At 34.8% G+C, this 24,113-nt stretch overlaps 1 protein-coding gene across 1 annotated transcript in view; it reads left to right on the top strand.

The window, feature by feature from the left end:
• MAST4 (microtubule associated serine/threonine kinase family member 4) overlaps positions 1-24,113 on the top strand; it is a 769,506-nt gene that overhangs the window by 253,201 nt on the left and 492,192 nt on the right. The window contains 1 exon segment of the mRNA XM_074282373.1: positions 13,086-13,210. Coding sequence (XP_074138474.1) covers positions 13,086-13,210 — 125 coding nt within the window.

The following is a 24,113-nucleotide window of genomic DNA, read 5'->3' as shown; positions in this document are numbered from 1 at the left end:
CTCTATTCTATAGAAACTTTTTTGGATTTTGATTCTACTATCCAGTGTGCTAGATGTTCTTGCACTTCTCTCAGCCCATATCTGTGTGGTTATGTGTTGTCTTCTAGTTAGTGACAAAAATGTGGAAAATATAAGAGCCAAGAATGGGTCCTCATGGCATTCTATCTCTTAGCATTTTTGTTTTGTTTTGATCTAGATAATTAACCAGCTCAAAATCCATAAAGCTAATGTTTTAGTTATATTTCTGCTATTGTTTTGATGCATGCATAAACATATTTAATTTGAAATAATTAAGCACATCTTAATTATATATTTCTGTTTTCATTTTTATATTTGCCTATGCAAATATCAAGAGTGGCTTTATGCGTAGCATTTTAAAATTATTTTTGTAATTAAAGCTTTTTATTTACAAAATATATGCATGGATAATTTTTCAACATTGACCTTTGTAAAGCCTTCTGTTCTAAATTTTTCCCTCCTTCCCCTGTCCCCTCCCCTAGATGGCAGGTAGTCCAATATATGTTAAATCCAATATATGTATATATATATATTTATAAAGTTATCTTACTGAACAAGAAAAAAATAGATCAAGAAGAAAAAAAAAACCTTGAGAGAAAACAAAATGCAAACAAACAACAACAGAGAGTGAAAATGCTGTGTTATGGTTCACACTCAGTTCCCACAGTCGTCTCTCTGGGTGTAGATAGCTCTCTTCATCACTGAACAATTGGAACTGCTTTGAATCATCTCATTATTGCAGAGAGCCATATACATCAGAATTGATCATCTTATAATCTTCTTGTTGCTGTGTATAATGATCTCCTGGTTTCACTCATTTCACTTATCATTAGTTCATGTAAGTCTCTCTAACCTCTCTAAAATCATCCTGTTAGTCATTTCTTATAGGACAATATTACATAACTTTCATATAAGTTATGGTATATATATTCAGCCATCCCCCAGTTGATGGGCATCCACTCAGTTTCCAGTTTCTTGCCACTACAAAGAGGACTGCCACAAACATTTTGCACATGTGAGTCCCTTTCCCCTCCTTTAAGACCTCCCCGGGATATACACCCAATAGAAACACTGCTAGGTCAAAGAGTATATGCATAACATTTTCATGACTTACCCTGCCCACCCCCCCAAAAAAAAGAGGCTACCTTCATATATTGTTTCTTAATGGAATTAGATGGGTCTTTTAATAATGGATTTATTTTCTGTTTTTCACAAATAATCCCTTTAATATAATCTCTTTTAGATTTTTAACAAGAACATCTAAAGAGTATTTTTAGAAAATCCATCTTGTTACTCTTTTCTAAAAAAAAATAAGTATATTATATTTTTCTTTATTTTGTATCTGAGAAGCAGATTCTTTGTCAATTCTGCTGGATTTTATAATTCATAAAAGCTGATAAATAGTGGTTCACAAACAAACAAACAAACAAAAAAAATTATCACTTCCTGGCCAGCCTTTTGATCATGAACCTTTTTGGATTTTGCTAGGGTGGACAGTGGAGACCTTCTGTCAGCTACATAGTATAGCTCTCAAGAACCCAGAGTACCTCAGAATAAGACTTAATTAAGATACTTAATATAATTAATAGTCATTTATTAAGTTTTTATATGCTAGGCACTGTTCTGAGTGTTGGGGTTACAAAGAAAAGTAACATAGTTCCTACCCTTAAGGAACCCATATTCTAATGGAGAAAATGGTATGTAAATAACTAAAGGACAAACACAGAATGGACAAAGGTAATATGAAAGGAGGACAACTGGGTGGTCTACTGTCTGTGAGTTCAAATTTAGCCTCAAGACATTTTCTGTGTAATGCTGGGCAAATCACTTAACTCTGTTTGCTTTAGTTTGCTCATCTGTAAAATGACCTGGAGAAAGAAATGGCAAACCATTCCAGTATCTTTGCTAAGAAAACCCCAATGGAGTCACAAAGAACTGGACATGGTCGAAAGGACTGAACAACATAATTTGGATTGTCAAATTCATGGAGGAAATTAAGGCTCAAAACATAGGAAAAGAACTAAATTAGGAAGAGCTTTAAATGCCAAACAAAAAATTTTATATTTGATCCTGGAGGTAATATAGGGAGTCCATGGAGCTTATTGATCAGGTGAAAGGCATGATCAGACCTATACTTCAGAAAAATCACATTGGCACATAAGTGGCAAATGGATTGAGTGAAGGGATACTCAACTTAAGGACACCAGTGAGCAGGCAGTTGCAGTAATTTAAGTAAGAGTGATTGAAGATCTGTATTGGGGATTGTTGCTGTGTAAAAGAACAGAAGGGAGGGCAACATGAGAGATATTGTGACAAAAGAAAAAACAATATTGGGCAACACATTGTGTACATATAGGATGAATATATATAGGATGAGTGAGAGTAGGGGGTCAAAGATGCTCATGTTGTGGTTCAGAAAGGATCCCAAAAGGTTGGAGTCCCAGACGGTGTCACGAGGTATCTCAAAAGAATTTGCCAACTTGAACCCATTTCCAAGTCAAGGGGCAAAGTGTATTGTAATTGTAATGCCATTTGAAGCAGGCTAATTTCCAAAAGAATTTAGCAAAGAACCAGGGGTAAGGAGACAAATTTATCCAGTTCTTCATGTGATTCATAGGGTAATTTTATGGCTTACCTGTAGAACTGAGGAGTGGTCTATTCACTATTGTCTCAGGAATTTGGTTATTACTGACCAGCAGGTGACAGTCAGCAATGATTATAGGACTAATCTAAGGCCAAAAGACTTTAGAACAGATTGTTAGAATAAAAGCACCTAAGTTCAGGGGACCCTATCACTGCTCCCCCTAGGAGCTGTACCCCACCATTTCCCTTCTCAGGCAGTTTGAACTCCAAATCCCTTTGGGACAAAGGGACACAATAACTAAAGTTAGGTTTAAAATTCAAGTATGCCCAGGGAAGTACATAGCTGTTTCTTTGAGGAAGGTTCAGGGAGATTAGATTGCTTCTTCTTAACTGTGAGCAAAAAGAAGGTAGGAGTTAATTCATGGCCCAAATACTTAATAGATTGATGGGCAATGTGGGCCTTTAGACAAAGAAACCTCTTAGCCCTGGAGGGACCTGGAAGTTAAATGTTTTTATGGCTGCTGCCAGAGAAGCCTCTTGGGTTGGGCTGCAGATCAAAATATCATCTACACATTGGATAGCCAGGGTTTGTCCAAATATGTGGCAGCTGTCATGGAAGTTCATCTACTTCCCAGTTATGGAAAAGAGTATTTATTTATTTATTTATTTGTTTTTTATTTGGAGGGGGTTATGTTCCCCTGGATTTGCTCCTTCAAAGGCAAAAAGAAATTGTGAGTCTTTATGCAGTGGTATGCAAAAGAAAGCATCTTTAAGATCTGAGGTAGAAAACCATTGTGTCCCCTGGGCCATTTGAATTGGGCTCATGTCTTCTACTGACCATTTTCTCTGATTATAGAAATTTGCTATAAGAGGAAAAAGCAGGGGCATAATTATAATAGCATCAAAACAAGTCCTTCAGGCTGCAACCTGAGGGCACGTACATGATTGGCTGTAAAACAGAGCTAAGGATGATTTATCCTATCATGCAGCAACAACTCCACCTCATAGTCAGACTCAGATAGGAAACAAATAAGCAGAACTGGGAAACTGAGTCAGAAGGATCTGACCTTGAGCAGAGGCTAAGGTTGTCCTCCCAGCTCTTGCCCAGATAAGACATCCACCCATGACAGTTCAGGAAGGCATTCCACTGAGTAATTTATGGCATTTCTCTCAAATGGTAGATTACTGATTTAATGATGAGGCAATCAAATTCAAAATTCAAAAGAATATCAGTTACAGTCCCAAGAGATTTTATCTCTAACAGCAAATTCTACGAATCACAGCTTAGGGGTAGATACTTTTATTTTTAAAAGTTTACCAGAATTTGCACACATAGGAGATATTGTTTAATATGCTTTATATGTTTATACTTATCCTGATGCCAAAGGATTGATCATTAAACAAGTTTATAGATTCTTAGTAAATACATTCTTGTTTAGGAGCTATACATCCTAAACAGGCTCATTTTTCATGACTGATAGTCTTGCTTATCCTGGTAGTTTCAAAACACTGTCAAGCTTACAAATTAAGGGGAGTTGATAGAGACCCCAGAAAAAAAAGAGCTGAGTCTGCTATTGCCCACCCCAACTATTCTTAGTGTTTTCATGGGCTGTACTGTTTAATTCCTCTCCCTTTTCTGTGAAGGGGGAGAAAGGTGTTGCACACCTCATATGTAGAAGTGAACTGATAAGACTTTCACCTCATCCCTCTTGTTCCAATTTTAGTTTTAACATGATGACAATAACTCCAAATAACTTAACAATTTTAGAATTTTCCTAATAATCAAACAGTCTTAGCTGTAATTTCTATTTCCTTAAATAAATTTCCCTTTTGTTTTAGGGAGAAAACAAGACAATTCTTAAAATTGAGATATAACAGATTTTTAAATTGACTTAACTTAGTTAATGAGATTCCCTAAGTTCTAATTAAATGTTCTAGACAAACTGAATTGCCATTTGGTTATTTTCCAATTCACACAAACCGTTTCTCTTTTGTGAGCCAAGAAAGGGTTAAAGTGTCTTTTTTTAAAAACTGACAGAACCCTCAGAAGTCTCACTCTCAATAAAGTAGGATGTTTGTTGCCAGAGTAGTAGCAAACTGCTGTTCTGTTTTCTTAAAGTTCCCAAGCTTAAATCTTCTATTAACACTATCAGTGCAAATAGATTTACAATTTACGTATCCTTTTAGTGGACTTTGATTAGAGTTCCTTTAAAACTGTTTTTTACTAAAGTATCTCATCAAATTTCACTGAACTGAATAAATTTTCTTTTTCTCCCTCTCACCCCTTCATCCATGTATCCCTTTAGTAGTCAGGGAAAGAGGAAGAGGGAAGAAAGAAAAAGACTTTCCTCTATGCACTATCCTCCTGGTCCTGGGGAGGCCTTAATTTAGTTGAATTTGGTTCCAAATTACTTTACACACACAGAGAAATAATTTGTTAACATTGGCATTGTATGTTGGTCACATTTTTAAAAATTGTCAAATATGAAGCAATTATATACAATATAGTAGTTTCTTATAGTATTTGTTTTATTTTAAGCACTTTTGCAATCGTATGATTTTAACAACCATTACTATTTCTCTTTACGAATCAGAAAACTGGGCAGAGATAAAATAATTTGTAATAAATTACATACCAAATATATATCCATAACAGAAACAGATAATGGTGGGCTTATCAAATGCAGAAGCTGATTGGCTTTCTCACCTCACACTGCCATGCTGGCTGGTGCCAGGGGCACCTGGATTTTTCCCAGGTAGTTGCTGGACAGAACTTGCTGAAACTAGGGTGACTGATGCCAGTATCTCCTTCTGATAATAGTTTCAGGTACCACAGCTCAGGAAAGGCTGACCATGAAGCCTGACCCCATTTCCTCAAGCTAGGCTGAGGAGGTGTTTGGGCAAGGTTATGTGAGATCCCTATGGCTGTTGCTGTTTCCCCTATTTCTACAGGTGAGGAGAATTTAGCATTCTCTTTTTTAAATCTGTTCTGAGATGAGAGGAGTTGGGTACTTGGGCTTATATCTATTTTAGCAATCCCCACATCTGAGAAGCACTCAGGACTCCAGGGAGTGGAGCATATTGAATGATCAGGGTTGTGGAGAGGGTCCCTTAATACCTTCTGGGATACTTTCCAAAGGAGCAGAAGGGGACTCTGGACAAGAGAGGAGTCAAGGAAGGGTTAGCAAAAAGTTGCTATTTGCTTAGTTTGTTTTTTTTTTTCTTTTTCTTTTTTTTTCTTTCAGAATGGAGTAAATTCCTGGAATTGTTCCCAATGTTTCAGGAATTTTTCCTGCAATCTTAAAATGACTAATTGCCAAACTTCTTGATAATTGCTCTAAAAACTTTGAGAATGGTGGGGATACAGAATATAGCATATATAGGAAATGTAAAGAATAATCTCTTTCCTCAAGAGATTTATAATCTATTAGGGGAGATGACATAGACACACAAATGTAGTAGCAGTTAAAAATAGGTGTCAAGGGGAAGTCTTTTTGAAGTGCTGCACAAAAACCAAGGAGGATTGAGGGACTTTGAACAGAAGGGGAGAAGGAAAGGCATGAAGATAAGACTGGAAAGGTATTTTGGTTCTAAATGTGAAATCCCTTAGTGGTCAGACTTAAGACTAGGACATTTATCAGGGAGGCAATAGAGAGACAGTGTAAATTTTTGAGCAAGGAAGTGACATCCTGAGCTACTTGTTAAGAAGATAATTCAGCCAATTGTGTGAACATTTGATTGGAGAGGAGATAGACTAGAGGCAGAGAGAGCAAGAAGGAGGCTATTTCAAGAGTCTAGGTAAGAAGTGATGAACTTGACCTTGAGTTGTGAAAAGGATGGGACCAGTTATCAGATGCTGCAGAAGTAGAAATGACTGGATTTGGTGACCCATTGGATCTGTAAATGAGAAAGAGGAAATAATATGATTGTAAAAAACTTTCAAGTCTGGGTATCTGGGAGGAAGATGGTGATGTCATCAGCAGAGAAATCTAGCAAAGTTTAGCTTGCTTTTAAACATATACATTAACACATAATATAAATTTTAAAAATTGTTCAATGTTCAATTGTTCAACCCAGCCTATTGATGCCATGGTTTATGCAAATAGAAGATAAGCATTATGTGTAAAACCTATCCCTTTTAGGCACACCTGAATATCTACATGTATCATAGGGGAGGGAAGGGAAGTGGAATGAGTAAACTGAATGTCCTATTTTTCACCTTGAATGCATGCTGTCCCTTGTATTTGTCTCAGAAGTCTTTATTTTAAATTATGACTTCCCTGCCTAAAGACTTCTACATAAAAATATTTGATGTGATTCCTTCTTGCCATCAATAGATCAATAACAAAGAAAAATGAGCTTTAATAATGCATTGTTGGATGGAAATTCAGGATGCATTGCACTTAGTTAATTATAAGATACATTTATTACGCTTTTTTTTTAACTTTTAAGGCAAAGTATCAGAATGAGATACAAAAGGGAAAATAATAATCCCTACTTGCAAGAAGCTTACAATAAAATGGATTGATGGGGGTTTATATGTATACAAATAAGATATGAGGAAGAATGTATTAAGTACAAAGGACAGATTCAAATTATCAGAAATTTGAGGAGGAAAAAGCCACTTTTAGTTGAGAGCAGAGCAGGGCTAAGAGATAATTTTATGGAAAAGATGATATCAGAGTTTGGAACTTGAAGGAAGAGCAGGATCTCCAAAAGTGGTAATGTGAAGAGAAGGTACCCTGGATATGGCCTAGGGAGGTCAGGACAAAAGTAGAGAATGTGTAGTAAGAAGTCTCACTCAGCGCAATGTAGATTGCTGGAAGGGGACTAAAACAGGGAAGGCACATTTGAGTCAGATTTTGGAAGGCTTCAAATCCTAAACTGAGGAGGAGGTCTTATTGTAGCTCAAAGGTAAAAGCTTACTCCACAAAGGTTTGTTGTTGTTTGGTCCTTTCAGTCACATCTGAATCCTCAGGACCCTGGTTAGAGTTTTCTTGGTAAGGATATTGGAATGGTTTACCATTTCCTTCCCTAGCTCATTTTAATAATGAGGGATGTGAAGTTAAGTGATTTACCCAGAATCGCATAGCTAGTAAATGTTTGAAGCCAGATTTGAACTCAGGAAGATAAGTCTTCTTGACCCAGGTCTGGCACTATATATCCTGAACCACCTAGATGCCTTTCCCTAAAGATAAAAAGACTATTATAGTTAGACCCATGAAATAAAAAGGAAGGCTAAGACAAGGAGACCAATTATAGTTAATCAATGAACATTTATTAGCAATTATCATATGCCAAGCGGTTTATTAGGGGATGGGAATGAGAAGATAAAAAAGACTTTCTCTGTCTTCAGTGAGCATCCATTTCCTTGGAGAGAAAATATAGGTATATGTAAAACAAATGCAAGATATTGGGGAAAAGGCATGATAGTTCAAGTGAGAAGTGATCAGGTTGAACTTGGGTATTAACAGTGTGAGCAAGGAGATGGATGCAAGAGATGTTCCTGAGTTGGAATCCATAGGACAATGGCTCAGCAATCCTACCTGCCAGTTCTTTTAGTGCTCAGGATATAACTTACTTGGCCAGGTCACAGGAAGCTAAATCCTCTTTTAATATTTCCCTTACTTACCTTGGATATTGACTCTTATTAGAAAGCAGAATGACCTGATAGGTAGAGAGCTGGCCTAGTAGCCAGGAAGATCTGCATTTAAATTTATGCCTCTGACACCTACTAGCTGCATAATGCTGCACAATTCCCTTAACTTTTCAGTACTGGGCCAGAGGTGTCAAGCACAGGGCTAACATGAGCCCAGAATACTCCCATGGATCATCTAAGCAAGATTAAAATGTAATTTGGAAATATTTAATAAAATAAATAAAAATAACATACAACATAGATGATGTTAATGTTAATTTTTTTTAGGTCAATATAATATGTAGGTTGCAATAATCCTTATGGATTCCAGTGGTCCATGATTCCTTGACACTTGCTCTAGGTAATTCTCAGAGACTATAAATTGCAGAGAAAGCGTCAAACTTCATTGGTGGTAGGAAATTCCACACCCAGGATTTCTTTATACCTTAAATTACAGGTCAATTCCTTATCCCCTAATTTCTAATCCTATCTTGTCCAGTCCAAAGATAGTTCTGTTTAGTAGAAGAAAATAAGTAGGTATGTGAGCATGGATTTAAAGTGGAAAGGACCTCATAAGACATTGTTTCTAATCTCCTTATATTACAAGTGAAGAAACTAAAAAAAAAAAAAATGAAAGGATTTGTCTTGGTCACACAACCACTAAGTGTCTGGGGCATGTCTTTCTGATCTTTGGGCTTCTAAATCCAATGTTCTAATGGAACCATTTAACGGTTTCTAGCTCAGCCTTGTTTCTACATTTAATTATTCTTGAACTCAAGAAACAGTTCCACCCATACTCTTTTATCCTTTTTTTCTCCAATTAGCAAGCTCCATTTGAAGTTGACATCTTGTTTAGCCAGCGCTGGTTTTTCTGATATTTTTACAGCACCATGCCATACCCTGACCTTGTTGCCATCATTATATACACAAATATGTGTGGGTACATATATGTATACACATATATGTATATTGTGATTCATTTTTTAGTTGTGTCCAACTCTTGATGATACTGTTGGTGTTTTCTTAGAGTAAAGATACTAGAGTATCTAGACTTTGCCATTACCTTCTCTAACTCATGTTACAAATGAGCAAATTGAGGCAAAAAGCATTAAATGACTTGGCCTTAGACACTTACTAACTGTATGAGCCTGGTCATGTTTTGACAGTTTCCCTTTTTCTACCTCATCAGGTATATTTTTTGCCTTAAGAAATTCATACTTAGATAAATATGGAAATATGTTTAGAAGAATTGCATGTGTTTAATCCATATTGTATTACTTGCTGTCTAGGGAAAGGGGGAGGTGGGGAAGGAGGAAGAAAAATTTGGAATACAAGGTTTTGCAAGTGTACATGTTGAAAACTATCTTTGCATATATTAAAAAATAAAAAGCTATTATTATTTTAAAAAGAAATGCATTATCTTTTCTGAGCTGACTTCCCTTATAGAATTTCAGTCTATGAAATCTTAAACCTATTTTTTTTTCTGAAATCTGAAATATTCTCTGAACTCTGAAATCTTCCCTCCCCAAATAAAGGATGTTTCATAGATCATTTCTGCCTTTCTTTTCTATTGCTATCCTAAAATGTGGTCTTTTTTCACCACATTTCCCTGAGTATTCTGGATTAGTGAAAAGTCAGATGCAGAGCAGAAGTTTCATTGGCTCTTCCATCTTTGAGAGAAAGATACTGTAAAAACAAGTCATATTATTAACTACTCTGCTTTCTTGGCAGAGAGAATACCAGCAGATGTTGAGATAATTGTACCACCTATCATAATTACATTATGTGCTTCTGTCAGGTTTATAATTTGTTTGCTGAATTCATCTATTTCCTCTTTCTGTCTAGGTGGTCTAGCCAACACTAGGTCTGTGCGAAGGAGGATGAAGCTGGTAGCAATGTGTATGAGATCAACGAGAGAGTGCAATTAGGAAGGATTGTCAGAAATCTTATTGTAGTAATCTAGGCATGTGAATATATAATTATATAATGCATTATGGCAATGGAAATTGATAGAAGGGAGATAAGTTTAAGAACTATGGTGGAAGTAACCATTCCAAGTGACTTATGATGAAAAAATGCTACCTTTTTAGTCTGAGCTCTCTACCCTGGCTATTTTGCTACAGACTTAGACTGGGTTGGGGGGCTAAATCTGAGACCCTCTTCTGTTTCTGAGTCAGAGCCACATAGTTATTGCCTCTGGCTTGTACATGTTGCTTGCCCCGGTCTAATATTTCCTCTCCCCCTCAATCCTGGAGTAGATACTGGAGTGGAAATGAGCTATTGAAACTAAAGAGCTGAAACTCCCAAGAGATGATCAGAGTTGAAGATTTAGATTAGATCACCTAAATTTGCATTGAAGTAATAATTGAAATGAGAGGAATGAATGAATTGATCAAGCAATAGTCTATAGAGGCAGGAAAGGAGAGTCAAAGACAAAATCTTGGGAACATGGTTAAAAGTACTGCTTAATTAGTGTTAGTTCTGTTCCATTGAATTGAATAAGGGCAACTAGGTGGTATTGTTAGAAGGACCTGAGTTCAAATCCAGCTTCAGACACACAAGTCATTTAGCCTCAATTGCCCCCCCCCAAAAAAAACCCAAAAAGTTAATTGAGGATATTTTAAGGGGTGGATAAGAAGGTAAGTTAGAAAAAAAAATCAATTATAGTTTACTTGGAAGAATGTCATAAATATTTGCTATGAGTGTGATGTCTCTGGAAAACAAATGAAAAATTATCTAAGATAGAGGTGTGGTTAACTTTCTCAAATGATATAGATCAAACAATAACAGGACCAAAAGTAAGCTATTGGATTAGGTGTTTGATTAATCCAAAAAGATTTATTAAGGAATTGCTTTTTGCCATGGTATATATAACTCTGTGCTAGGCCATGGAGTGCAAAGACAAAAAAAAAAAAAAAAAAAAAAAAAATCAGCAAATATTTGAGTGCTTACTATGGTACCAGGCTCTGTGCTCAGGTGACAAAGAAATTTAAAAAAAACAAAGGAATAACAACAACAACAACAAAAAAAAAAAAAAAAAAAACAAAAAAAAACAAAAAAAAACAGCCTCTGCTCTCAAGTACCTCAGCCTAAGGAGGAAGCAGACAACTATGTTCAAACAATATAAATAAATGGTAATTTGAGGTGATCTCTAGAATTAAAAGAAATTGGAAAAGGCTTCTTATAAATGGTAGTGTTAAAAACTGAGACTTGAAGGTAGTTAGGAGGCAGAGAAGAAGAAGCCGGTGAGCTTTCCAGATAGGGGATGGTCAGGGAAAATGCTTAGAAGAGGGAAGGGAAAGGTCTTATTGTTAAAAGAGCAAAAAGGCCAAAATCAATAGATTGTGTATATGGAAGGAGTTATAAAGTAAAGGATTGGAAAGATAGAAAGAACTTGAAAAACTACACAGGAGGTTTTGCATATTATATATATATGTGTGTGTGTGTGTGTGTGTATGTGTATGTATGCACACATATATGTATATAAATGTAGGTCTATATTTGTATATATGCATGTGTATATATATATATGTATACAAAATATATTTACATATTGATATATATATATATATATGTGCTTATATATTTTTAATCTTATCTGGAGATATTAAAAAGCCATTAATATTTATTGAATAGGGAGACATCATGGACAGATCTTTGACAATTACCTAGGGGTGACTGATTGATTAGAATAGGCAGGAGATACTTAAGACAAGGAGGACAACCAGCAGATAATCTGAATGATCCCAGCCTAAGGTGATAGGACCTATACTAGGGTAATGGGAGGAGGATTATATGAAAACAAGTAAAAATAAATTTAAAAAATACTCTTTGGGGGTCGTCGATACTAGTACTAGTAGAGGGATGTTGAGGAATGATTAGAAAAAAAGGCCTCATCATGATTTTGAACATATGAGATTCTTGGAACTTGAAGTAAAGAGGAATTATTTTAGAGCTCTTTGCAAAAGCATAGAGATACAAGAGATAAATTGTCATGTATAAGGAACAGCAAGAAGGTAGACTTTTTTGAGTGAAACAGAGTACCTAAAAAGAAGAGTAACACATAATAAGCTTAAATAAAATAGGCTAGAGTGAGTCATTGGTAACCTATAAGAGAGCAATTTCAGTTTTGAGGTAGAGACAGAAGACCACTGATAAAATATGTAAAAACATGATAAAAAATGTAAAAAGAAAAAATTCCATGGGAAAACTAAGGATCAGGGAGATGTGATTTGCTCCAATTTATGTGGGAATTCAGGAACTGAGTCTAAACCTGGCCATCCTAACTTCAAGTTAAAGTTTCTTCTCTAGTTGTTTACATTATTTCCTAATTTAAAAACAGCATGATATAGGTCTCAGAGTTGGTCAACTTGTGTCCAATGCTTTTCCTCTGACACAATTCTTTATGCTTCTTAGAACCTCAGGAAATTCACAGGGATTCTTTATCTGGTAATCTTTAAAGGATCTGGAGATGGATTTTAGGGTGTCCATTAACTCTACAGGGAAAAAATAATCTTCATTTTCATTTATTTCTAACAACTTTAGTGTTTCCTTTGATAATTAATATGAGTAATAATACTAGGCTTTCACAATCTGCCAAGGGGCCTAATAACACCAAAACAAAGTTTAAGAAACTTGGTCTAGTTATTTCAGATATGTATTGGTGGAGGGATTTTCCTTACTGGACGCTCTCTCAGCAGCAAAATCCCTCAACTCTATAAAAACAATCACTGATTTTGGCAAATATGAGAGAAAACTCTAGGCTATTTAGAAGCAGGGGGACAGGCTTGGAGATGATATCATTAGCTACCATTCAAACTATGTTTTCTTTGTTTGTATCCAACAGGGAGGTACCTACTTCCAAACACCATTGCAGAGCAGTCATGGCTGGTAGCTGCAGAGACCTCCAATCTCATCCGGATGCGCAGCCAAGCTCTTGGTCAGTCGGCTCCTTCCCTCACTGCTAGCATGGTGAGTAAAATGCAGGCTTCATTCAAGCCTGAAAGAAAAGACATGGATTCTAAGCTATAAGATGGTTGAATTTCAGGGACAAAGTGAATGTGTTGAGAGGGAGACAAATACATAACCATGACATGCACAGTTACAGGTTTTCATATTCTTTGGTTTGTGCATCATGTTTAACTAGGGTAGTAGGAATGAAATTATTAAAAAAAAATAAATAATTTTGTTAATAGCTTAAATGATGAGCACTACATCCAGGAATATGAGGTTGTGGAAACCTGTACTTTAAAATTACCTGAAATTTCTTTCTATGTTGAATATTCTTTAAGAGTATTTTTCCATGATTTCCTCTTCCCAGTTAACTTTCATATTTCTCTATTCTTTGCTCTATTCTTTATCAATCTGCCAATTAGATGGGATAGGGAAAAAAGGTCTCATTGAAAAATTTTATATATATAATCATATTTCCCATTTAGAATGATTTCACAGGACCCTCTTTTTGGTTCCGTTTTTATACTCTTGTGTAAAAAATAAGACTGTAAAAGTGGCTTTTGTGCTTACCATTTAGAGTTGTTATCTAATAGGCCCCTTTTCTGTTAGGTTTCTGGTTTTATACTCTTGTTCAACAACAGCAAAAAGGAAAAAAAAGCTATAGAATGGCTTTTGTATTTATTTCTATTAAATATGGTGAATAGGGATTTGTGTGGTCATGGCAACATCTGCCATAAGAAGATGGGCCTCAAACTCTGTCTTGAACAATGCTATAAGAAAAACATAAATCTATGCAGGTCCTTATCTAGAGTCTTTCACATTTGGAGTCATATTTTATTAAATGATGATAATGAGTCATGTTTATAGAGATCTTTAAGGTTTGAGAGGCACTGTTCTTACAGTAACATTGTGAAATGGTAAAATAGATTGATCTCTATGGTTATAAAATATCTAAAACAAGATTCACATCCAGGGCTCCTGACTAAATGCTCTCTTACACTGCTTCATAACTTAAATAGATGTGGTGTCTAATCTTGGCTGGTACATTAATTGGTTCTGGGGGCTTGGACCATTCACTTAATTTCTTGGTGCCCCAGTTTTCCTGTCAAATTAGGATGTTGTCCTCAGTTTTCCCATATGTAAAATGGGAAGCGGGGAAATAAAATCAAGAGTCTTTAATTTGTGGTTCTGTGAGCTGTTCCTAATGCCCAAGGTCCTTTTTAGCTCTAAACTACTATGGATTGATTTCTTAAGCAATTTATCTTTTCGACTGTCCTCAAATAAGTTTTTATTTGTTGAGCTGCTCTTCTCAAGACCTTTTGCATGTGTAGAATGAGGATGCCATTTGTAAATCTCATCTGTCTTGTTTTGTGAATATAAAGTTTCCACCTAATTGTGTTTTCAGTCCTAGGTAGCAAAAAGTCAAATTCATCATTTTTTTTCTATTCTGAGAAAATGTATTAAAGCTTAAGTTAAAGTTATGCCTGTACCACTTGAGAATTTAAAGTCTTTTCAGCTAGCAACTTCTTAAATAAAAATGATTTCTTAAAAACTTCAGTATCTCTCCTACATCTTTCCATGGTAACTAACAATGGTTGTTTTTATTTGGCATTGATAACTTTGAAGATGCTGGTCAAAGCAAGATTGTCATGGGAAGGATAATGTTATCTAAGATAAAGTGTCCAGACATAGGAAACATTTATTCTCTGCTAAAGTTCCTTATTTGATGTTGAGCTAAGATATTTGCAAACAGGACCATAGAGATCTTGAAAAATATTGGTAGCAAACAGATGAGAGCTTGAAGAAAATTGTAGTGGCTCACTTTCCATTTCCTGCTCAGAATCTCTCATTAGTTTACCTACTGCTAGTATTCAAATCAGAGATGTTTGCATAAAAGGAAGACAGAAAATACTGAAGTAATTTAATATCTAATTAATATTTACTTACATGTAAATGCCTAATATATGAAAAAAATTGTGCTATAAAGAAAAAAGTAGAACTGTGAAAATTTGTCCCCAAGGAGCTTCCATTTTACCAGGTTTGGTAGTGTATATATTGTGTAATATATTGCCTGAACCAGTCTTTTGTTCATTATCTTTTCCCTAAATCATAGATGGCAGATTGACATCTTTAGATTTTTAAACCTTATTTTAAAATTTATTTTTTTGTTTTTATTTTTTATGCTTAAAGCACATTGGAAGCTTTAAAGTACAATATAGTTTGTGATGATTGTTATTTATATCTGAGTTTTACTTGCTAAATGAAGGCAAGATGTCAAACTTTTTAGTCAGTACTTTTTAGTACTTAGTGGTCAAATTTATTAATTATACAGCTTTCACCTCTCCTTCCCTCACTTCCCCACACCTCTGTTGATGCACTTATTGCAATCTTAGGAATATATTGGTAAGTGCTTGTCCAGTCTGTTTTCTTTCAGCAATGCAGAATAGCAACAGGAGAAGATGGTCCCTTCTGGTGCCCCCATTGGTTTCATTTCCTCATTATTTAGTCCTTGTTCCATGCCAGATATCTCTGTCACACAGCACATGCAATTATAGTGCTAAAACGCTGATACATTTTTATGTACCCAGCTTTTAGTACAAACTTTTTAAAGAGTACATAGCGGGGAAAGGTCACATATTTGATTCTTTTCTCTTTATGGAGAATAGAATAGAATAGAATATAGAAAGTAAAGGGGAAAAGTACAAAAAAGAATATTTTTAAAAATATAGAAACCATTACAGGCCATCTTAAACACACAATTTCAGTAAATAAATAGGAGCTTTGATTTCCTAGAGAATGGTTTGGAAGGGAAGAAGTTCCCCACCTTGGATAATTTGTATATTGTCTATTTCTTTTTTTATCCATGGGGAAACTGACCAAATCTCTAGTTGCAAAACTAGTTGTTCTCTTTGCTCTAATGGATGACCTATTGAATTTCTTCACCTCAGTCTTCTATGATCCTCTTTCTTTGTTGTGAATCTCAAGATGTGCTTTCAAAAATTACAGTATTATTCAGTTTTGATCAGCCTTTGAAATTATGAACTGAAACGCATCCTGTTTATTTTGGCTAAGATTACAGAAAATTGAAAGCAGCCATGTAGTTGTCTCTGCTGCCATTTTAGAAGGATTGTAAACATTCTATGCAAGACAACTGGGTCACTTTAACTGATTTTTTGTATTTTGTGGTTACTTGGAAAAATAAAGAAATTAAGAGAGATATTCTGTTTTTCCAAGGGTGAAAAGACAGGATATTATACAGATGGACTTCCTAAATTGTGTCCTTCCTCATAGTATGGCAGGCTCTGATGCCCATATGCAGGAAATTCATAGATGTCTGACCTTTACTTGAGTGGATGCCAATGAGATATAAATGAGGTTACTTATGTTTTGACAGGTGTAGCCTTTAGTAAACATGTTGTCCGTGGTTCCTTAATGTCACAGACAGATTAAGCATTGCTAATTACTCTCTTAGTTTGGAGATGAATTCTTAGCCTGAAGTAGCTCTCCTTTCTGGACTGTGCTGCCTGAACCAGACACGTTCAGTGCTTCGGATAATTGGCTCGGTGCCACTTCTTGAGTAGCCAGAGAGTGGGCAGAATACATGCTTAGTGAGTGTCTGCCTGCTGGGGCACCAGCCGGGAGTGCCGATGAGGTGTCAGATGAATGCTCCATATACATTAATCTGGAGAAGAGAAAAAGTCCTCTCCCATTTGTTTCTTCCATCTTTCTGTCCCTCCCAACCCATGGGTAGTTTATCAAAGAAGCTGCTGTCATCAAAAACAGATGGATTTATACAGATGCTTCTCTTTGGCAAGCAGACAGGAATTCAGGAGGCAGAAACATGGTAACTTATCAGTCTGTAGGAAAATGTGAGGGCAGTAAGCCTTGCTGACTAAAATCTGATAATGGTGCATGTAACAGTCGTAAGAAATGCCAACTTGTGTGATGCTTAGCAGTAATGGATGAATGTCAGCGCACAGAAAGGAAAGAATTTCAAGAACTTATTCTCTCTGGTTAATTTTTCTTCATGTTATTCTCCTCATCCTTCATTTTCTTCATTTCCCATCCTTGTACCTTTCCCTCATGTCTTTTTTTTTTTCCTTAAGAGTAGGCTCTAGTTGTCTAGTTTCCATTGAACTTGTGGCTCAGATTTATAGGTTCAAATTAGCTTGCGCTCTCAGTCAATCCATAAATATTTATTAGGCTCCTACTAGGTGCCAGACACTGGAGATACAAAAAACAGGCAAAAGACAGTCCCTGTTCTATAAGACACATATGAAAATAGACATGTCAAATATAAATTAGAAATGGGAAGGGGAGAGAAACAGATATTTGTTAAATACCTACTATGTGCCAGGCATTCTATTAAGAGCTTACAAATATTATTTAATATAATTGTCATAACAAATCTGGGAAGTAGGTTCTTTTTAAATTAATTTTATAATTATAAAATTTTGACAGTATATATGCATGAGTAATTTTTTTATAACATTATCCTTTGTATTCATTTTTCCAAATTTTCCCCTCCTTCCCTCTATTCCCTCCCCTAGATGACAGGCAATCCTATACATTTTACATGTGTTACAGTATAACCTATATACAATATATCTGTGTAAATCCAATTTTCTTGTTGCATGTTAAATATTGGATTCTGAAGGTATAAGTAACCTGGGTAGAAAGACAGTGCTAACAGTTTACATTCAATTCCCGGTGTTCCTTCTCTGGGTGTAGTTGTTTCTGTCCATCATTGATCAACTGGAAGTGAGTTGGATCTTTTTTATGTTGAAGATATCCATGGGAAGTAGGTTCTATTGTGATCTTCATTTTATAGTTACATTATCTACTTAATGTAGATAGTACAACTTTTAAGTATAGATGACCAAATTTGAATTCAGTTTTTTTCTGATTTGAAGCCTAATGTTTCATCCAGTGTATTATATTCTTCACTTCTCAGAAGCCCAGCTATAGACGGGGTTGAGTGTGAATTTAGTTTAACTAAGTTCAATTAGCAAGCATTTATTAAGTGCCCATTATGTGGTAGGTGATAGCTAGCAGATTATTTTGCTAATATTGTCTTTCAATTTTCACAACAATCCTGGGAGGTAGTTCATATATTTATTTATATTTTATTTATATTTAGTGTAGAATGAAGGTGAACTACCTGTTAATATCTTTCTTCTCCACATTTTATTTAGGGTATGATGATGGTAGAAAAAATTTTTCCTTAAAAAATGTGTTTTCTTCCCCTTTCTTCCCTTTCTAATGTTTCTGAGTGTGAATTCACCTTTAAATTTAATGCATATTAGGTTAAAAAAAATTAAGCTTTCTCCTTATATTTCTGTTCCCAGGGCTTAGCTTAGTTTCTGGTATGTAGTAAACACTTAGTAAGCATTTTATTTAATCTTAGTTGAATGATAAAAAAATTAGCTAGTATACACGTATATTTTACATACAATTATATATAGCATATATACATACCTATATATGTATACACATTTAATATATACACACATATAACATACTTACATGTATATATGTATATATTGTAAATGTACACACATATATAGATGTATATACGTAAAGGTGGATATAGATGTATAAGTATGTCTATACATATCTACACATCTATTTACACACATCTTTATATATATATATATATATATATATATATATATATATATATATACATATATATATGCTCACACACACACACACACACCCCTTTACATATGTGCATCTATCTAGTTTTATATACACACAAAGGTTTTGAGATATTGCTTCCATTTTTAAAAAATCATTTAAATCAGATCTAAGCAATTGGAAAATTATAAATTGCTCATGGCTGGGCCTAGCTAATATAATAAAAATGACAAAATAAAATTCATCTGGAAGAACAAAAAAACAAGAATATAAAGGAAATTAATGAAAAAAAATTACAAAGGATGGTGACTTAGCAGTACCAAACCTAAAACTATATTATAAAGCAGCAGTCATCAAAACTGTTTGGTACTGGCTAAGAAATAGTGGTGGATCAGTGGAATAGATTTCATGAACATCCAAACCCCAGCTTCTATACATTTGTATACAGTGTATACATTTCATAATGTTCTCTAGTTCTTCTTTGGTCATAAATTCCTCCATTCTCCAAAGATCTGATAGGTAAATTATCCCTTGCTCTCTTAAAAATTGCTCTCCTGATACCTATTTTGACCTTATTTTGGCACAGGGTATGAAAAATAGGTCTATGCTGAGTTTCTGACATATTATTTTCCAGTTTTCCAATAATTTTTGTCATATAGTGCAATGATCAGCTATGAAAGATTTGGTTCTTCTCAGTGGTTCAATGATCCAAGGCGATCCTAATAGAGTTTGGACAGAAAATGCCATCTAACAAGAAAAAGAACTATGGAGATTGAATGTAAATCAACACATGCTACATTCACTTTTTTTATGTTTTTTTTTCCCTCTTTCATGGTATTCCCTTTTTGTTCTGATTTTTCTCTCCCAACATGATTCAAAAAGAAATGTATATTTTAAAAGTTAATACACATGTATAACCAGAAAAATAAAACAATAAAAAACCATTTAATTAATAATTGTTCATTTCTACAAGTACTACTGACCCCTTCACTGTGATCCATCACTTGTCCATCTGGAGCTGTGTGCACAATTCTTCATTATTCTTCTGAATTCAATGCTGGTCACTAAAGCCTTATAGTTTAAACTCTTTTCTTCCATATTATTGTGGCCATCATTTAGTTCTCCAGATTACTTTGTTCTTCATCAGTTCATTGAAATCATTTAAAATTTCTTTGGATCTACTGTATCCATCAGTTCCCTCATGGCAAACAACATTTCCTCACATTTATATACTGCAGTTTGGTCAGCCATTCCCACATTTTGTTCCCAAATTCCCATTTTGTTCCTAATTTTTGCTACAATATAAAGTTATGCTGTAAGTATTTTTATATGTATATGTCTCTTCATTGTCTTTGATATCTTTGTTATAGAATACTTTTGGAAAAAGTTTCAGCACTGTTTTAGTATCTGTTTCAGTACTTTTCCATTTCTCCTCCTTCCCTTCCATTGGCCCCCCCCACTCTTAAAATATTTTTATTTCCTTAGAGGATTATAATAAAAGACAATCTACTGTAGTTTGAAGTCAATTGATATCCTTCTTTGGATTCCTCTGGAGAGATGAAGATAAAAAGAATCTTTTCCTATATAAATGGGCTTATTTCAGGAATGTATTTTCAGGTGAATGTAGAGCCACAGTCTACAGATAAAATCACTCATATGGTCTTAATTGTTTGGTTTTTTTTTTTTTTTTTTTGATTGACAAGTAATGTTGCCAAAGTTATGTGAGAGCAGGTGGATCATCAAGCAGGGAGCTAGGACTTCAGAGCTTAAAGGGAGTCTAGAGATCTTTGAGTTCAATCTCTTTATTTCATAAATGTTGAAACAGAGATCTATAAAAGTGAAATAATTTACTCAGGATTTTTATTGTTGTTTGGTCATTTTTAGTCATTTCTGACTCTTCGTGAGTCTTGTTGGGGTGTTCTTGGTAGTAATGCTGAAGTAATTTGCCCTTTTCTTCTCCAGCTCATTTTTCAGGTGAGAAAGCTGAGGTAAAATAAGGAGTAACTTGACCCAAGTCACAAAGCTAGTAAATGTTTGAGACTAGATTTGAACTCAGGACTTCCTGAGCATTCTATCCACTGTGCCACCTAGTAACTGGAAAGCAGTAATTCAAATCCAGATTGCTTAACTGTGAGTACTCTGTTTACTACTCTGTATTAATCCTATTTTCACTGTTTTTATGAGTGAAATGGGATGATTAAAAGCCAAGAAATAAATATCTTCCTCATACCTTTCTTCCCTGAAGTAAAATTTTCATTAATCATGTAGTGTTTAGAAGAGATTCATGGAAATAGTAGAATTAGTTGAAGTAGAGGGAAAGCTTTGAAGTACACTTAGGTGCACAAAGTTTTAAGTTAAAATGCTAATCCCTAAATAAAACTGTATGACAGCACCCCTTTCCAGTATTCCACTGTTCTTAAAAATCATCCTTGTCATATTCCCTGGGAACATACCTTTCTGTGTAGTCGCCAATGGATAGGAGACAATTTGTAAAGTTCAGTGTATTTATTCAATTCCTTCCTACTTGCTACTAGATATACTGTTCAATAAGAATATTGCTTGGGGCCATAGGTATAAGTGTCTGAAGATATGACTGGATGAATTAATACATTGGGCATCTCTCGAATTAATACATTGGGCATCTCTCGATTGATGTTCCGTTGTTCTTGACACAGAGGGGAAGGGAAGTAGGATAACTCCAGGAATTTTGAGTACCAAGAAGATGAGGACTCTTCACGAGTTCTAGTCTTGGAAGAACAACAGTTTATATTAGAAAAATTTATTGCTTCAGTTGGATGAGGAGGCAGAAATCATCTAATTGAGGGTTTCTGGTCACTGAGTACATTTTGATTGATAATGGAAATTGGGAAAACTGAAGAAAATCACCTAAGTACCATAAGCACTTGGGTCCTGAGGATATTTTCAGCTTTTTTGAGCCAAAATGATCATGTGGTTGTTTTCGTGGAAGGAATGATAGGACGTTAATAATTCCCTACTGGATTCTGATGTTTTTTCCATATGGCTTAGCTCCAGTGAATCCTGAGAAATATGAATGATGGAACTAGGTGGAAATACCCAGGTTAGGTATTTTCTGACATAATAAATCTTCCCTGCTACTGTTAAGGAAAATGCTATGATGGTTAAATATGAAAGTGCTCCAATCTTAGTTTTCTTGGGTTTAAGTCCAACAATGAAAGAAGAATGTAATAGAAGACATTTACAAGAATCTGGAAATATTTTTACTTAACAACATGTAGGAGGGTCAATTTTTGGTGATGATCTGGGGGTAAAATTATAGAGGAGTGAAATCTGTTTAAGAAAATATCTTAATCTAATTATTGATTCTGGACTCTGTCCATGACAGATCCTTTACCCCAATTCCATAGGACTTTTTCAGCAATATGCTTGATTCCCTTGTTCTCCAAATCTCTGGCACATCTGTTGTTTATTTTTAAATAATTCTCTTTTTTTGGCTGGCCTTAGTCTACTTGAATTCACTATTTCTCATTTCCTTTGGCTTTAATTGTCTATGTGTTCCGGATGCTAGACTGTGATGCTTTTTCACCAGCACTTATTAGTTAACATGGTGAAAGAGGAAACGCAGAAGAGTGTTTTAAATAATCTACTTCTGAGGTTATCTTCTGACATAGACTAGACTAGTTACTTGGTGATGATTTGGATTTATGAAAGGCACTACTGGATAGATGAGGGAAAAAAAAAAAAAAAAACTAAGGGCAGTCAGAGAAAAAGGATGAAATTTATGTGTGAATGAATATAAAGAACAGTTGGTTAGAATCTAGCCTGTTGGATACTCCTACAAAATTAAATTTCTATAAGATTATATTTGTGTTTTTCTTCTTTTTCTTTGCTGTCCTTAGGAGAAGGAGAGGGACTGAACCATGAGATTGTACCTTTTCTGCATCAAACAATGGACAGTTGGATGGAGCACTAGAGAGTTGTGAAGTCTCCATTTTTTGAATTCAAATGTGGCCTCAGATATTTAATAGCTGTGTGATCTTGGTCAAGTCACTTTACCCTGTTTACCTCTGTTACCTCATCTGTAAAATGAGCTGGAGAAGGAAATGGCAAACCATTTCAGTGCCTCTGCCAAGAAAACCCCAAATATGAAGTCATGGAGAGTCAAACATGCCTGAAAAATGACTGAACAACAATTATATCAAGTAGCCTTGAAACAAAGCTTCTTAACCTGAATTTTATGGAGTCTTTAGGGCTTTTTGAATAGATTTCAAGGGATCAATAGACTTAGGTGAGGAAAAATTACATTTCTATTTTTATTAAACTTTGGTTTCCTTTTTCAGTTTTATAGATTTTATTTTATGCATTTTAAGACATTATGTTGAAAAATATAACATAGACATTATCAGACCACTAAAAAGGGATTATGATAAAAGCAAAAAAAAAAAAAAAAGTGGTTTGAACTCCTGTTCACTGTTTTAAATCAACAGTTCTCAAATTTTTTGTTTCGGAACCCCTTAACTTTCTTGAAAATTATTAAGGACTTCTATCCCCCTTCAAGAATTTCTATTTATTGTTTAATTTGTTCATATTTGCCACATTAGAAGTTAAAACATATTAGTATTATTATGAAAATAATTTTTACCTCATTGACTCCCCCTGAAAAAGTTTTGGGCACTCCAAGAGGACTCAACTCAACATTTTGAGAATCTAGACCAGGGCTTCTTGAATTTTTTCTACTCATGATCTCTTTTTTCCTGAAAAAATTTTATGTCATCTCAGATATATAAAATAGACATTCAAATCAAACATTTACTAATAATAAATCATAATTTCACAAATCCCCCATTCAATTATGAGACCCTTTATGGAGTGACTCACAGTTTAAGAAACTGGGCTTTAGAGCATTGGAAGTTTAAATTTTACCCAGGATCAGATCCAGTATGTGTCAAAGGCATAACTTAAACCCATATCTTCCTGGCTTCCGGGCTGTCTTGGTATTCATAGCACCATACTGACTCTATCAGTGTCTATGACTGTGTCTATGGCTATGTTTATGACTATGTTGATTATGGCTATGGTTATGTATGTGGCTATGTCTATGAATATATCTATATCTAATTCTATGACAAAGAGAGCTGTATTTCTTTGGGATATATGCCTAGTAGGACTATATCTTTTTTAAAAAGTGAAATGTACATGACAGAAACTCATACTTTGTTTTTTACAAATCTTTTTCTTTTTTAAATATACACTGATATATTTGTCAACTGTTTAGAGGCAAAGCTCTCAGTTTGAAGTCAGA

This window comes from Sminthopsis crassicaudata, chromosome 1 (assembly GCF_048593235.1).
Source record: "Sminthopsis crassicaudata isolate SCR6 chromosome 1, ASM4859323v1, whole genome shotgun sequence".
Classification (NCBI taxonomy): Eukaryota; Metazoa; Chordata; class Mammalia; order Dasyuromorphia; family Dasyuridae; genus Sminthopsis; species Sminthopsis crassicaudata.
This window is presented reverse-complemented; position numbering and strand designations above follow the sequence as displayed.